Here is a 15,150-nt window from a genome sequence, read left to right as displayed (position 1 = left end):
GTGTGATTGACTCTTGAATTTGATTAGACGAGTCAAATGTGAAAACACTAATCTCATATTCAATGTATCAACTGAAATTAAGGAATCACTTTATCTGATTGGCCGTGTCAAATGTGATGCGACAAACACAAAGCTAATCACAGTTTCAATGTCTCTCCTCATCAGGACTGAAGTGGGACTGACAACATCAATTTAATTTCAGTTCGGTTTGTCCTTAATGACGTCCAATCTATTCCTCTCTGCCTTTTGCACGTGGGTTTTCAGACACTACACACAGTAGTAGACAGTGTACAGTCCAGTGTGCACGTGGGTTTTCAGACACTACACACAGTAGTAGACAGTGTACAGTCCAGTGTGCACGTGGGTTTTCAGACCCTACACACAGTAGTAGACAGTGTACAGTCCAGTGTGCACGTGGGTTTTCAGACACTACACACAGTAGTAGACAGTGTACATTCCAGTGTGCACGTGGGTTTTCAGACCCTACACACAGTAGTAGACAGTGTGCAGTCCAGTGTGCACGTTGGTTTTCAGACCCTACACACAGTAGTAGACAGTGTGCAGTCCAGTGTGCACGTTGGTTTTCAGACACTACACACAGTAGTAGACAGTGTACAGTCCAGTGTGCACGTTGGTTTTCAGACCCTACACACAGTAGTAGACAGTGTACAGTCCAGTGTGCACGTGGGTTTTCAGACCCTACACACAGTAGTAGACAGTGTGCAGTCCAGTGTGCACGTGGGTTTTCAGACCCTACACACAGTAGTAGACAGTGTACAGTCCAGTGTGCACGTTGGTTTTCAGACCCTACACACAGTAGTAGACAGTGTGCAGTCCAGTGTGCACGTGGGTTTTCAGACCCTACACACAGTAGTAGACAGTGTGCACGTGGGTTTTCAGACCCTACACACAGTAGTAGACAGTGTACAGTCCAGTGTGCACGTGGGTTTTCAGACCCTACACACAGTAGTAGACAGTGTACAGTCCAGGGTGCACGTTGGTTTTCAGACCCTACACACAGTAGTAGACAGTGTACAGTCCAGTGTGCACGTGGGTTTTCAGACCCTACACACAGTAGTAGACAGTGTGCAGTCCAGTGTACAGTCCAGTGTGCACGTTGGTTTTCAGACCCTACACACAGTAGTAGACAGTGTACAGTCCAGTGTGCACGTTGGTTTTCAGACCCTACACACAGTAGTAGACAGTGTACAGTCCAGTGTGCACGTTGGTTTTCAGACCCTACACACAGTAGTAGACAGTGTACAGTCCAGTGTGCACGTTGGCTTTCAGACCCTACACACAGTAGTAGACAGTGTACAGTCCAGTGTGCACGTTGGCTTTCAGACCCTACACACAGTAGTAGACAGTGTGCACGTTGGTTTTCAGACCCTACACACAGTAGTAGACAGTGTACAGTCCAGTGTGAACGTGGGTTTTCAGACCCTACACACAGTAGTAGACAGTGTACAGTCCAGGGTGCACGTTGGTTTTCAGACCCTACACACAGTAGTAGACAGTGTACAGTCCAGTGTGCACGTGGGTTTTCAGACCCTACACACAGTAGTAGACAGTGTGCAGTCCAGTGTGCACGTTGGTTTTCAGACCCTACACACAGTAGTAGACAGTGTACAGTCCAGTGTGCACGTGGGTTTTCAGACCCTACACACAGTAGTAGACAGTGTGCAGTCCAGTGTGCACGTGGGTTTTCAGACCCTACACACAGTAGTAGACAGTGTGCAGTCCAGTGTGCACGTGGGTTTTCAGACCCTACACACAGTAGTAGACAGTGTGCACGTGGGTTTTCAGACCCTACACACAGTAGTAGACAGTGTGCAGTCCAGTGTGCACGTGGGTTTTCAGACCCTACACACAGTAGTAGACAGTGTACAGTCCAGTGTGCACGTGGGTTTTCAGACCCTACACACAGTAGTAGACAGTGTGCAGTCCAGGGTGGGTTTTCAGACCCTACACACAGTAGTAGACAGTGTACAGTCCAGGGTGCACGTGGGTTTTCAGACCCTACACACAGTAGTAGACAGTGTACAGTCCAGTGTGCACGTGGGTTTTCAGACCCTACACACAGTAGTAGACAGTGTGCACGTGGGTTTTCAGACCCTACACACAGTAGTAGACAGTGTGCAGTCCAGTGTGCACGTGGGTTTTCAGACCCTACACACAGTAGTAGACAGTGTGCAGTCCAGTGTGCACGTGGGTTTTCAGACCCTACACACAGTAGTAGACAGTGTGCACGTGGGTTTTCAGACCCTACACACAGTAGTAGACAGTGTGCAGTCCAGTGTGCACGTGGGTTTTCAGACCCTACACACAGTAGTAGACAGTGTACAGTCCAGGGTGGGTTTTCAGACCCTACACACAGTAGTAGACAGTGTACAGTCCAGGGTGCACGTGGGTTTTCAGACCCTACACACAGTAGTAGACAGTGTACAGTCCAGTGTGCACGTGGGTTTTCAGACCCTACACACAGTAGTAGACAGTGTGCACGTGGGTTTTCAGACCCTACACACAGTAGTAGACAGTGTGCACGTGGGTTTTCAGACCCTACACACAGTAGTAGACAGTGTGCACGTTGGTTTTCAGACCCTACACACAGTAGTAGACAGTGTGCAGTCCAGTGTGCAGTCCAGGGTGCGGACATATTACTGTTGCTTTCAATGAACACAGAGATGAAAGATCTCCATCCTTTCAGACAGAATAATAAAAGTTCTAGAACTTCTACTTCTACTCCTTCATCAGACCTCAGTGCCACTTCACAACCGAGTGAACTGTACGTTAAGTGCATATGACTTTGGTCTTCAAACATAGGTATGAAGAACATTTGACTTGAGTCAGTGTTGAGACAGACAGACAAAGCGGTTTCCGTCTACCTGCAGAAAAAGGTTAAGGTGTGGGGGGGGGGGGAATCACACTAGAAGCTTTTCAAAGATGCAGCGACTTCATTTCGATTGTTTTCAATGAAGACCATTCCATTCACCCACAGGGACAATAGAACTGCACTTCCATGGTATCCTTTATCAGAGCTTAGCACCACTTTATCATTTTGGGGCGGCAGGTAGCCTAGTGTTTAGAGCGTTTTGGCCAGTAACCCGAAAGGTTGCTGGATCGAATCCCAGAGCTGACAAGGTAAAAAAAGAAAAATCTGTCGTTCTGCCCCTTGAACAAGGCAGTTAAACCCACTTGTTCCTCGGCCGTCATTGCAAATAAGAATTTGTTCTTCACTGACTTGCCTAGTTAAATAAAAAAAAAGACATTAAAATAATGGTAAAAATTAACAATGGATGGAAATGAATCAACTGTATAAATTATCATTAAATGTATAAGGAACATTTATCACATATAACCTTCAACTTCAAACAAAGAACTGAAGACCATCTGAAGACTCCATCTGTCAGTCTCAGAATCTGGTCTGCATTAGAGGGAACAGCATAGAGTATCATATTTCCCACTGAAGAGGAGGGGTTGAACAAGAGAAGGGACTTCAAACAAAGAACTGAAGACCATCTGAAGACTCCATCTGTCAGTCTCAGAATCTGGTCTGCATTAGAGGGAACAGCATAGAGTATCATATTTCCCACTGAAGAGGAGGGGTTGAACAAGAGAAGGGACTTCAAACAAAGAACTGAAGACCATCTGAAGACTCCATCTGTCAGTCTCAGAATCTGGTCTGCATTAGAGGGAACAGCATAGAGTATCATATTTCCCACTGAAGAGGAGGGGTTGAACAAGAGAAGGGGAATGTTTATTGTTTCCTCCTGACTAATGCTGCAGCACTCTGGCTGAGTTGTCCTCAATGGTAACTCCGGGGAGGAGGATGAGGACAGACCAGAAGGGCAAGAGAAGAGGAATCCACACCAATTCCATTACAGCGAGACCACAGTAGAGAGAGAGAGACAGAGAGAGACAGAGAGAGAGACAGAGAGAGAGAGAGAGGCAGAGAGACAGAGAGAGAGACAGAGAGAGAGAAAGACACAGAGGGAGAGACAGAGACAGAGAGAGAGAAAGACACAGAGAGAAAGACACAGAGAGAGAGACAGAGAGAGAGAGACAGAGAGAGAGACAGAGAGAGAGACAGAGAGAGAGAGACAGAGACAGAAAGACGGAGAGGGACAGAAAGACGGAGAGAGACAGAGACAGAGAGAGAGAAAGACACAGAGAGAAAGACACAGAGAGAGAGACAGAGAGAAACAGACAGAGACAGAGAGAGAGACAGAGGGAGAGACAGAGGGAGAGACAGAGGGAGAGACAGAGGGAGAGACAGAGACAGAGACAGAGAGAGCGAGAGACAGACAGAGCGAGAGACAGAGACAGAGAGCGAGAGACAGAGACAGACAGAGAGCGAGAGACAGAGACAGACAGAGAGCGAGAGACAGAGAGAGCGAGAGAGAGACAGACAGAGAGAGAGCGAGAGAGAGACAGACAGAGAGAGAGCGAGAGAGACAGAGCGAGAGAGAGAGCGAGAGAGACAGAGCGAGAGAGAGAGACAGAGACAGAAAGACTGAGAGGGACAGAAAGACGGAGAGAGACAGAAAGACAGAGAGACAGAAAGACAGAGAGTGAGACAGGGAGAGACAGAGAGAGAGACAGGAGAGAGAGACAGGGAGAGACAGAGAGAGAGACAGGGAGAGACAGAGAGAGAGACAGGGAGAGAGACAGGGAGAGACAGAGAGAGAGACAGGGAGAGAGAGAGAGACAGAGAGAGACAGAGAGAGAGAGAGAGAGAGACAGAGAGAGAGAGAGACAGAGAGAGAGAGACAGAGAGAGACAGAGAGAGAGAGACAGAGAGAGAGACAGAGAGAGAGAGAGAGACAGAGAGAGAGAGAGAGACAGAGAGAGAGAGACAGAGAGAGAGAGAGACAGAGAAGTGCTTCAAAAGAAAGAATTCCAATAAGCAAAATCATGAACCAATCAAAGGAATCATATTTACAACATTGGAAAAATGAAACAAAATCCCAAAGCCGACTAAATTGCTATCTGACCCTAAACAGAGAATATGAATTGGCTGATTATCTCTACTTTGTCAGAGATACGAAGCAGAGACAGATCCTTACCAAGTACAGGCTGAGTGACCACCAATTGGCAATAGAAGACAGACATAAAAAGACATGGCTACCCAAAGAGGAGCGTGTATGTGGTCACTGCATGACAGGGGAGGTAGAGACAGAGATGCACTTTCTCCTTTACTGTGAAAAATATTCCTCACAAAGAGATTCATTATTCACAGAAATGACTACACATATTCCAAATTTTTACAAATTGAACCCAGAGGAAAAACTAAGAATACTCATGGGCGAAGGAGCAATGGCTCCTCTTGCAGCCAAATATGTATTTTCCTGCCATAGCCTGAGGGACACTGAATAATAACATCTGCATAGTAAGCAGTAACTTACTTATTATTGCTATTATTGTTATTACTATAATTATTAATGTTTATCATTCCAAATATGAGTGGTAGTGATAACAGTTTAGTGATGGTAATAGTAGTTGTAGTAATGATGATTGTAGTTGTAGTACTGATATAAAGGAGAAGATGACCGTTATTTAGTTATAAGTTAGTTATAGGTTCATTTTCCATAATTTGATTTTATATGTATTATATTTCTACTATTGACTGTTACCATTTTATTGTTATTATTTTTGTATTTAATTTTGTATTATTATTTACTACCATTTTATATTTTATATTTGCTATCATTTATAATTTGTTACAATGTATATTGTATACAATGTTGCTTTGGCAATATTGACACAATGTTTTTCATGCCAATAAAGCAGCTTGAATTTGAATTTGACAGAGAAGTGTGTAGTGAGAGAGTATAGTAAAGTGTAGTGTGGTATAGTGTAGTGTACTATAGTGTAGTATATTGTAGTGTGGTATTGTGTAGTATATTGTACCATAGTGTTGTATAGTGTAGTATGGTGTAGTATAGTGTAGTATATTGTACTATAGTGTAGTGTAGTACAGTGTAGTATATTGTACTATAGTGTTGTATAGTGTAGTATGGTGTAGTATAGTGTAGTATATTGTACTATAGTGGTGTATAGTGGAGTATGGTATAGTATAGTGTAGTATATTGTACTATAGTGTAGTGTAGTATAGTGTAGTATAGTATATTGTACTATAGTGTAGTATGGTGTAGTATAGTGTAGTATAGTGTAGTATAGTGTTGTATAGTGTATTGTACTATAGTGTAGTATAGTGTAGTATAGTGTAGTATAGTGTAGTATATTGTACTATAGTGTGGTGTAGTACAGTGTAGTATATTGTACTATAGTGTTGTATAGTGTAGTATGGTGTAGTATAGTGTAGTATAGTGTAGTATATTGTACCATAGTATAGTGTGGTATAGTGTAGTATATTGTACTATAGTGTAGTATGGTGTAGTATAGTGTAGTATATTGTACTATAGTGTAGTGTAGTACAGTGTAGTATATTGTACTATAGTGTTGTATAGTGTAGTATGGTGTAGTATAGTGTAGTATATTGTACTATAGTGCAGTGTGGTATAGTGTGGTATAGTGTAGTATAGTATATTGTACGATAGTGTAGTGTAGTATAGTGTAGTATAGTATATTGTACTATAGTGTAGTATGGTGTAGTATAGTGTAGTATAGGATGTTGTACACTAGTGTAGTATGGTGTAGTATAGTGTAGTATAGTGTACTAGTGTAGTGTAGTACAGTGCAGTATATTGTACTATAGTGTAGTATGGTGTAGTATAGTGTAGTATATTGTACTATAGTGTAGTGTAGTATAGTTTTAGTATATTGTACTATAGTGTTGTATAGTGTAGTATGGTGTAGTATAGTGTAGTGTATTGTACTATAGTGTAGTGTAGTATAGTGTGGTATAGTGTAGTATAGTGTAGTATAGTATATTGTACTATAGTGTAGTGTAGTATAGTGTAGTATAGTGTAGTATATTGTACTAGTGTAGTATAGTGTGGTATAGTGTAGTATAGTATATTGTACTATAGCGTAGTGTAGTATAATATAGTATATTGTAGTGTAGCATAGTGTAGTATATTGTACTATAGTGTAGTGTAGTGTATTGTACTATAGTGTAGTATAGTGTGGTATAGTGTAGTATGGTGTAGTATAGTGTAGTACAGTGTAGTATAGTACATTGTACTATAGTGTAGTATAGTACAGTGTAGTATATTGTACTATAGTGTTGTATAGTGTAGTATGGTGTAGTATAGTGTAGTATATTGTAGTATAGTATAGTATATTGTACTATAGTGTAGTGTAGTATAGTGTGGTATAGTGTAGTATAGTATATTGTACTATAGTGTAGTGTAGTACAGTGTAGTATATTGTACTATAGTGTTGTATAGTGTAGTATGGTGTAGTATAGTGTAGTATATTGCACTAGTGTAGTATAGTGTGGTATAGTGTAGTATAGTATATTGTACTATAGCATAGTGTAGTTTAGTATATTGTAGTGTAGCATAGTGTAGTATATTGTACTATAGTGTAGTGTAGTATATTGTACTATAGTGTAGTGTAGTATAGTGTGGTATAGTGTAGCATGGTGTAGTATATTGTACTATAGTGTAGTGTAGTATAGTGTAGTATATTGTAGTGTAGTATAGTGTACTATAGTGTAGTGTAGTATAGTATATTGTACTATAGTTTCGTGTAGTATAGTGTGGTATAGTGTAGTATGATGTAGTATAGTGTAGTATAGTGCATTATAATGTAGTGTAGTATATTGTAGTGTAGTATAGTGTAGTATATTGTACTATAGTGTAGTATAGTGTAGTATGGTGTAGTATAGTGTAGTATAGTGTGGTATAGTGTAGTATAGTATATTGTACTATAGTGTAGTGTAGTATAGTGTAGTATATCGTACTATAGTGTAGTGTAGTATAGTGTAGTATATCGTACTATAGTGTAGTGTAGTACAGTGTAGTATATTGTACTATAGTGTAGTATGGTGTAGTATGGTGTAGTATAGGGTAGTATATTGTACTAGTGTAGTATAGTGTGGTATAGTATATTGTACTATAGCGTAGTGTAGTATAGTATATTGTAGTGTAGCATGGTGTAGTATATTGTACTGTAGTGTAGTATAGTATATTGTACTATAGTTTCATGTAATATAGTGTGGTATAGTGTAGTGTGGTGTAGTATAGTGTAGTATAGTGTACTATAGTGTAGTGTAGTATATTGTAGTGTAGTATAGTGTAGTATATTGTACTATAGTGTAGTATAGTATAGTATAGTACATTGTACTATAGCGTAGTGTAGTACAGTGTAGTATATTGTACTATAGTGTTGTAGAGTGTAGTATGGTGTAGTATAGTGTAGTATATTGCAGTATAGTATAGTATATTGTACTATAGTGTAGTGTAGTACAGTGTAGTATATTGTACTATAGTGCAGTGTAGTATATTGTACTATAGTGTTGTATAGTGTAGTACAGTGTAGTATATTGTACTATAGTGTTGTAGATTGTAGTATAGTGTAGTATAGTGTGGTATAGTGTAGTATAATATGTGCTGTACTGGCGGCGGCCTGTTTTGACTCTATAGTCAGGAAGGTACTAGAGTGTAGTATAGTGTAGTATATTGTAGTATAGTGTACTATATTGTAGTATATTGTACTATGGTGTAGCATATTGTACTATAGTGTAGTATATTGTAGTATAGCGTTGTATATTGTAGTATAGTGTAGTATAGTGTAGTATAATATACTCACTGCTGTACTGGCGGCGGCCTACTTTGACTCTATAGTCACGAAGGTACTAGAGTGTAGTATAGTGTGGTATAGTGTAGTATATTGTACTATAGTGTAGTATATTGTACTATAGTGTAGTATATTGTACTATAGTTTTGTATATTGTAATATAGTGTAGTATAATATACTCACTGCTGTACTGGCTGCGGCCTGATTTGACTCTATAGTCATGAAGGTACTTGAGTGTAGTATATTGTACTATAGTGTAGTATATTGTACAATAGTGTAGTATATTGTAGTATAGTGCAGTATATTGTAGTATATTGTAGTATATTGTAGTATAGTGTAGTATAATATACTCACTGCTGTACTGGCTGCGGCCTGCTTTGACTCTATAGTCAGGAAGGTACTAGAGTGTAGTATATTGTACTGTAGTGTAGTATATTGTACTATAGTGTAGTATAGTGTAGTATATTGTAGTATAATATACTCACTGCTGTACTGGCTGCGGCCTGCTTTGACTCTATAGTCAGGAAGGTACTAGAGTGTAGTATAGTGTAGTATATTGTAGTATAATATACTCACTGCTGTACTGGCTGCGGCCTGCTTTGACTCTATAGTCAGGAAGGCTAACATCTGTTCCACCTTCTGCTCTTCCTCCTCGTGGATGTAGTCTGTATCTGCATGGGAACAACACAGCTTCCAGTTAGGAAACGAAACAGCTTCCAGTTAGGAAACGATACAGCTTCCAGTTAGGAAACGACACAGCTTCCAGTTAGGAAACAACACAGCTTCCAGTTAGGAAACAACACAGCTTCCAGTTAGGAAACAACACAGCTTCCAGTTAGGAAACAACACAGCTTACAGTTAGATGGACTTACAGTTGGGAAACAACACAGCTTACAGTTGGGAAACAACACAGCTTACAGTTGGGAAACAACACAGCTTACAGTTAGATGGAGTTCGTTGGGAAACAACACAGCTTACAGTTAGGAAACAACACAGCTTACAGTTAGATGGAGTTAGTTGGGAAACAACACAGCTTACGGTTAGGAAACAACACAGCTTCCAGTTAGGAAACAATACAGCTTCTAGTTAGAAAACAACACAGCTTACAGTTAGAAAACAACACAGCTTACAGTTAGAAAACAACACAGCTTACAGTTAGAAAACAACACAGCTTACAGTTAGAAAACAACACAGCTTACAGTTGGGAAACAACACTGCTTACAGTTGGGAAACAACACAGCTTATGGTTAGGAAACAACACAGCTTACAGTTAGGAAACAACAAAGCTTACAGTTAGATGGAGTTAGTTGGGAAACAACACAGCTTACGGTTAGGAAACAACACAGCTTACAGTTAGGAAACAACAAAAAGCTTACAGTTAGATGGAGTTAGTTGGGAAACAACACAGCTTACAGTTTGGAAACAACACAGCTTACAGTTAGATGGAGTTAGTTAGGAAACAACAAAGCTTACAGTTAGATGGAGTTAGTTGGGGAACGACACAGCTTACAGTTAGATGGACTTACAGTTGGGGAACGACACATTACATCACTCATTTCACACAGTAAACAGAGATATTAAACAAAGATAACTAATTTTCCTCAAATACAAAATAGTAAAATCTCTCAAAAGATAAAACATCTAACACACGCATCATTCAAGAGAGCAGCATCGCATGCCCCAGCTCTCCTCCTGAATCGTTCAGTCTGAATCCCAAGCTCAAGAGAACAGCACTCCTCTCCATGTCATGTCTCGTCTGAGAACCAATAAAGTGCAGTTAACACTATACATCCTTGTTACAGCAGGGTGTCAGGCAAGGTGTCACCACTTAGCTGACAGAAGTAGCAGAAACACAACCTTTAGTTATTCGTCCTGGTATGGTAGTGCCCTCTCAAGTTCCAAGTGGTCATCAAGTTCCAAGCCGTACAAAGAGCTGCTTTGTCCAGATAAAAGTTAGCCACTGCCAGTGTCTCGGAGCCAGCAGGGACTGGTGTGTGTGTGTGTGTGTCTATACATGAGTGAGTGTGTGTGTGAACCATTCATCTTCTCTAAAAAAAATATACCGATTATTGGAGGACCCCAAAAAAAAGAGCCCATACCGATTATTGGAGGACCCAACAAAAAGCCCATACCGATTATTGGAGGACCCCCCCCCCCCCCCCCCAAAAAACAAAAAAAACATACCGATTATTGGAGGACCCCCCCAAAAAAGCCCATACCGATTATTGGAGGACCCCAAAAAAAAAGCCCATACCGATTATTGGAGGACCCCAAAAAAAGCCCATACCGATTATTGGAGGACCCCCCCCCCCAACAAAAACATATCGATTATTGGAGGACCAAAAAAAAGCAGATACCGATTAAAATCGGACGATTTTTATATATACATTTGTAATAATGACAATTACAACAATAATGAATGAACAATGAACAGTTTTATTTTAACTTAATATAATACATAAATAAAATCAATTTAGTCTCAAATTAATAATGAAACATGTTCAATTTGGTTTAAATAATGCAAAAACAAAGTGTTGGAGAAGTAAAAGTGCAATATGTGCCATGTAAGAAGGATAACGTTTGAGTTCCTTGCTCAGAACATATGAAAGCTGGTGGTTCCATTTAACATGAGTCTTCAATATTCCGAGGGAAGAGGTTTTAGGTTGTAGTTATAGGAATTATAGGACTCTCTCTCTCTATACCATTTGTATTTCATATACCTTTGACTATTGAATATTCTTATAGGCACTACAGTATTGCCAGCCTAATCCCTGGAGTTGATAGGCTTGAAGTCATAAACAGCACTGTGCTTCAAGCATTGCGAAGAGCTGCTGGCAAACGCAGGAAAGTGCTGTTTGAATGAATGCTTACGAGCCTGCTGCTGCCTAAACACACAGAAATACGAGCCTTTGGTCATTAATATGGTCGAATACGGAAACTATCATTTTGAAAACAAAACGTTTATTATTTCAGTGAAATACGGAACCATTATGTATTTTATCTAATGGTTGGCAACCCTCAGTCTAAATATTGCTGTTACATTGCACAACCTTCAATGTTATGTCATAATTATGTACAATTCTGGCAAATTAATTACGGTCTTTGTTTGGCGAAGTAGGCTGTGAGTCAATGATAAATTAACAGGCACCTCATTGATTATATAAAAAGCAGGACAAGCTAGTTAAACTAGTTATATCTTCAACTATGTGTAGTTAACTAGTGATTATGTTAAGATTTGTTTTTTTATAAGACAAGTTTAATGCTAGCTAGTAACTTACACTGGCTCCTTGCTGCACTCGCGTAACAGGTGGTCAGCCTGCCACTCAGTCTCCTCCTGGATTGCAATGTAATGGGCTATAATTGGCGTCCAAAAATACCCATTACCGATTGTTATGAAAACTTGAAATCGGCCCTAATTAAATCGGCCCTGCCGGTTAATCAGTCGACCTCTAATGCTTATATTGGAATATTTATGGGAACTTAATCAAAAGGCAAAGAGGAGGAGGAGGACAGGAGGAGGAGGGAAAAGAGGAGGGACAGGAGGGAAAGGAGGAGGGACAGGAGGAGGAGGGAAAAGAGGAGGGACAGGAGGGGAAAGGAGGCGGGACAGGAGGAGGAGGGAAAAGAGGAGGGACAGGAGGGGAAAGGAGGAGGGACAGGAGGAGGAGGGAAAAGAGGAGGGACAGGAGGAGGAGGGAAAAGAGGAGGGGGGAAAAGAGGAGGGACAGGAGGGGAAAGGAGGAGGGACAGGAGGAGGAGGGAAAAGAGGAGGGACAGGAGGGGAAAGGAGGAGGGACAGGAGGAGGAGGGAAAAGAGGAGGGACAGGAGGAGGAGGGAAAGAGGAGGGGGGGAAAGAGGAGGGACAGGAGGGGAAAGGAGGAGGGACAGGAGGAGGAGGGAAAAGAGGAGGGACAGGAGGGGAAAGGAGGAGGGACAGGAGGAGGAGGGAAAAGAGGAGGGACAGGGAGGGGAAAGGAGGAGGGACAGGAGGAGGAGGGAAAAGAGGAGGGACAGGAGGGAAAGGAGGAGGGACAGGAGGAGGAGGGAAAAGAGGAGGGGGGAAAAGAGGAGGGACAGGAGGAGGAGGGAAAAGAGGAGGGACAGGAGGAGGAGGGAAAATAGGAGGGGGGAAAAGAGGAGGGACAGGAGGGGAAAGGAGGAGGGACAGGAGGAGGAGGGAAAAGAGGAGGGACAGGAGGGGAAAAGAGGAGGGACAGGAGGAGGAGGGAAAAGAGGAGGGGGGAAAAGAGGAGGGACAGGAGGGGAAAGGAGGAGGGACAGGAGGAGGAGGGAAAAGAGGAGGGACAGGAGGGGAAAGGAGGAGGGACAGGAGGAGGAGGGAAAAGAGGAGGGACAGGAGGGAAAGGAGGAGGGACAGGAGGAGGAGGGAAAAGAGGAGGGACAGGAGGGAAAGGAGGAGGGACAGGAGGAGGAGGGAAAAGAGGAGGGGGGAAAAGAGGAGGGACAGGAGGAGGAGGGAAAAGAGGAGGGACAGGAGGAGGAGGGAAAAGAGGAGGGACAGGAGGGGAAAGGAGGAGGGACAGGAGGAGGAGGGAAAAGAGGAGGGACAGGAGGAGGAGGACTGAAAAACAGCTTCTCTCTCAAGGCCATCAGACTGTTAAACACCCACCACTCTCTTGGCACTTTAATAAATGTAATAAATGGATTTAATAAAAGGCATCACTAGTCACTTTAAATAATGCCACTTTATATAATGTCTACATATCCTACATTACTCATCTCATATGTATATACTGTATTCTACACCATCTACTGCATCTTGCCTATGCCGCACGGCCATCGCTCATCCATATATTTATATATACATATTCCTATTTCATCCCTTTAGATTTATGTGTTTAAGGTCGTCCTTGTGAATTTGTTAGATTACTTGTTAGATATTACTGTACTGTCGGAACTAGAAGCACAAGCATTTCGCTACACTCGCATTAACATCTTCTAACCATGTGGATGTGACAAATAACATGAGGAGGGGGAAGGGGGGAGGAGGAACCTGGAGGAGGAGGGAGGGGCAGGAGGAGGAACAGGAGGAGGAGGGGGGGCAGGAGGAGGAACAGGAGGAGGAGGGGGGGCAGGAGGAGGAACAGGAGGAGGAGGGAGGGGCAGGAGGAGGAACAGGAGGAGGAGGGGGGGCAGGAGGAGGAACAGGAGGAGGAGGGAGGGGCAGCAGGAGGGGGGGGAGGAGGAACAGGAGGAGGAGGGGGGGCAGGAGGAGGAACAGGAGGAGGAGGGGGGCAGGAGGAGGAACAGGAGGAGGAGGGAGGGGCAGCAGGAGGAACAGGAGGAGGGGGGGGCAGGAGGAGGAACAGGAGGAGGAGGGAGGGGCAGCAGGAGGGGGGAGGAGGAACAGGAGGAGGAGGGAGGGGCAGGAGGAGGAACAGGGGGAGGGGGAGGAGGAACAGGAGGGGAGGGGGAGGGGCAGGAGGAACAGGAGGAGGAGGGAGGGACAGGAGGAGGAACAGGAGGAGGGAGGGGCAAGAGGAGGAACAGGAGGACGGAGGGGCAGGAGGAGGAATGGGAGGAGGAGGGAGGGGCAGGAGGAGGAACAGGAGGAGAGGGGAGGGGCAGGAGGACCAGGAGGGGAGGGGCAGGAGGAACAGGAGGGGAGGGGCAGGAGGAGGAACGGGAGGAGGAGGGAGGGGCAGGAGGAGGAACAGGAGGAGGGAGGGGCAGGAGGAGGAACAGGGGGAGGGGGGAGGGACAGGAGGAGGAACAGGAGGACAGGATAGAAACAGGAGGAGGGGAACAGGATAGGGAGGAACAGGAGGACGGATATGAGGAGGAGGAACAGGAGAAGGAGGGACAGGAGGTGGGGGAACAGGAGGGGGGACAGGAGGAGGAGGAACAGGAGGAGGAACAGGAAGAGGAGGGACAGGAGGAGGGACAGGAGGAGGAACAGGAGTAGGGACAAGAGGAGGAGGAACAGGAGGAGGAGGAACAGGAGGAGGAACAGGAAGAGGAGGGACAGGACGAGGGACAGGAGGAGGAACAGGAGTAGGGACAAGAGGAGGAGGAGGGACAGGAGGAGGAGGAACAGGAGGAGGAGGGGGGACAGGAGGAGGGAGGACATGGGAAAGACAAGAGGAGGGAAAGGAGGAGGAGGAACAGGAGGTGGAGGGAGGACAGGAGGAGGAGGTGGGACAGGAGGAGGAGGGGGGACATGGGAAAGACAGGAGGAGGGAGGACAGGAGGAGGAGGGGGACAGGAGGTGGAGGGAGGACATGGGAAAGACAGGAGGGGGGACAGGAGGAGGAGGGAGGACAGGAGGAGGAACAGGAGGAGGAGGAGTCCTGACTGGCAGCATGGCCATTGAGAGAGATGGCGAGATGCTTAGACATGTTTGTAGTGGATAAATGTCCATCAGCCTCCTCTCCTCTTCTTTCCTCAAGTGGCTGCTGTGTGTTTAATGCTGCGTAACATCT

General features: G+C 43.7%; 1 protein-coding gene across 3 annotated transcripts in view; it reads right to left on the bottom strand.

Annotated features, from left to right (window-relative positions):
• LOC135541322 (E3 ubiquitin-protein ligase RNF123) overlaps positions 1-15,150 on the bottom strand; it is a 268,130-nt gene that overhangs the window by 25,755 nt on the left and 227,225 nt on the right. For all 3 annotated transcript variants that reach the window (XM_064967483.1, XM_064967484.1, XM_064967485.1), the window contains exon 36: positions 9,283-9,377. In XM_064967483.1, coding sequence (XP_064823555.1) covers positions 9,283-9,377 — 95 coding nt within the window. The remainder of the gene's footprint in view (positions 1-9,282; positions 9,378-15,150) is intronic.

This window comes from Oncorhynchus masou, chromosome 6 (assembly GCF_036934945.1).
Source record: "Oncorhynchus masou masou isolate Uvic2021 chromosome 6, UVic_Omas_1.1, whole genome shotgun sequence".
NCBI lineage: Eukaryota > Metazoa > Chordata > Actinopteri > Salmoniformes > Salmonidae > Oncorhynchus > Oncorhynchus masou.
Note: the sequence above shows the minus strand (reverse complement) of the source record. Positions and strands in the feature narration are given on the sequence as shown.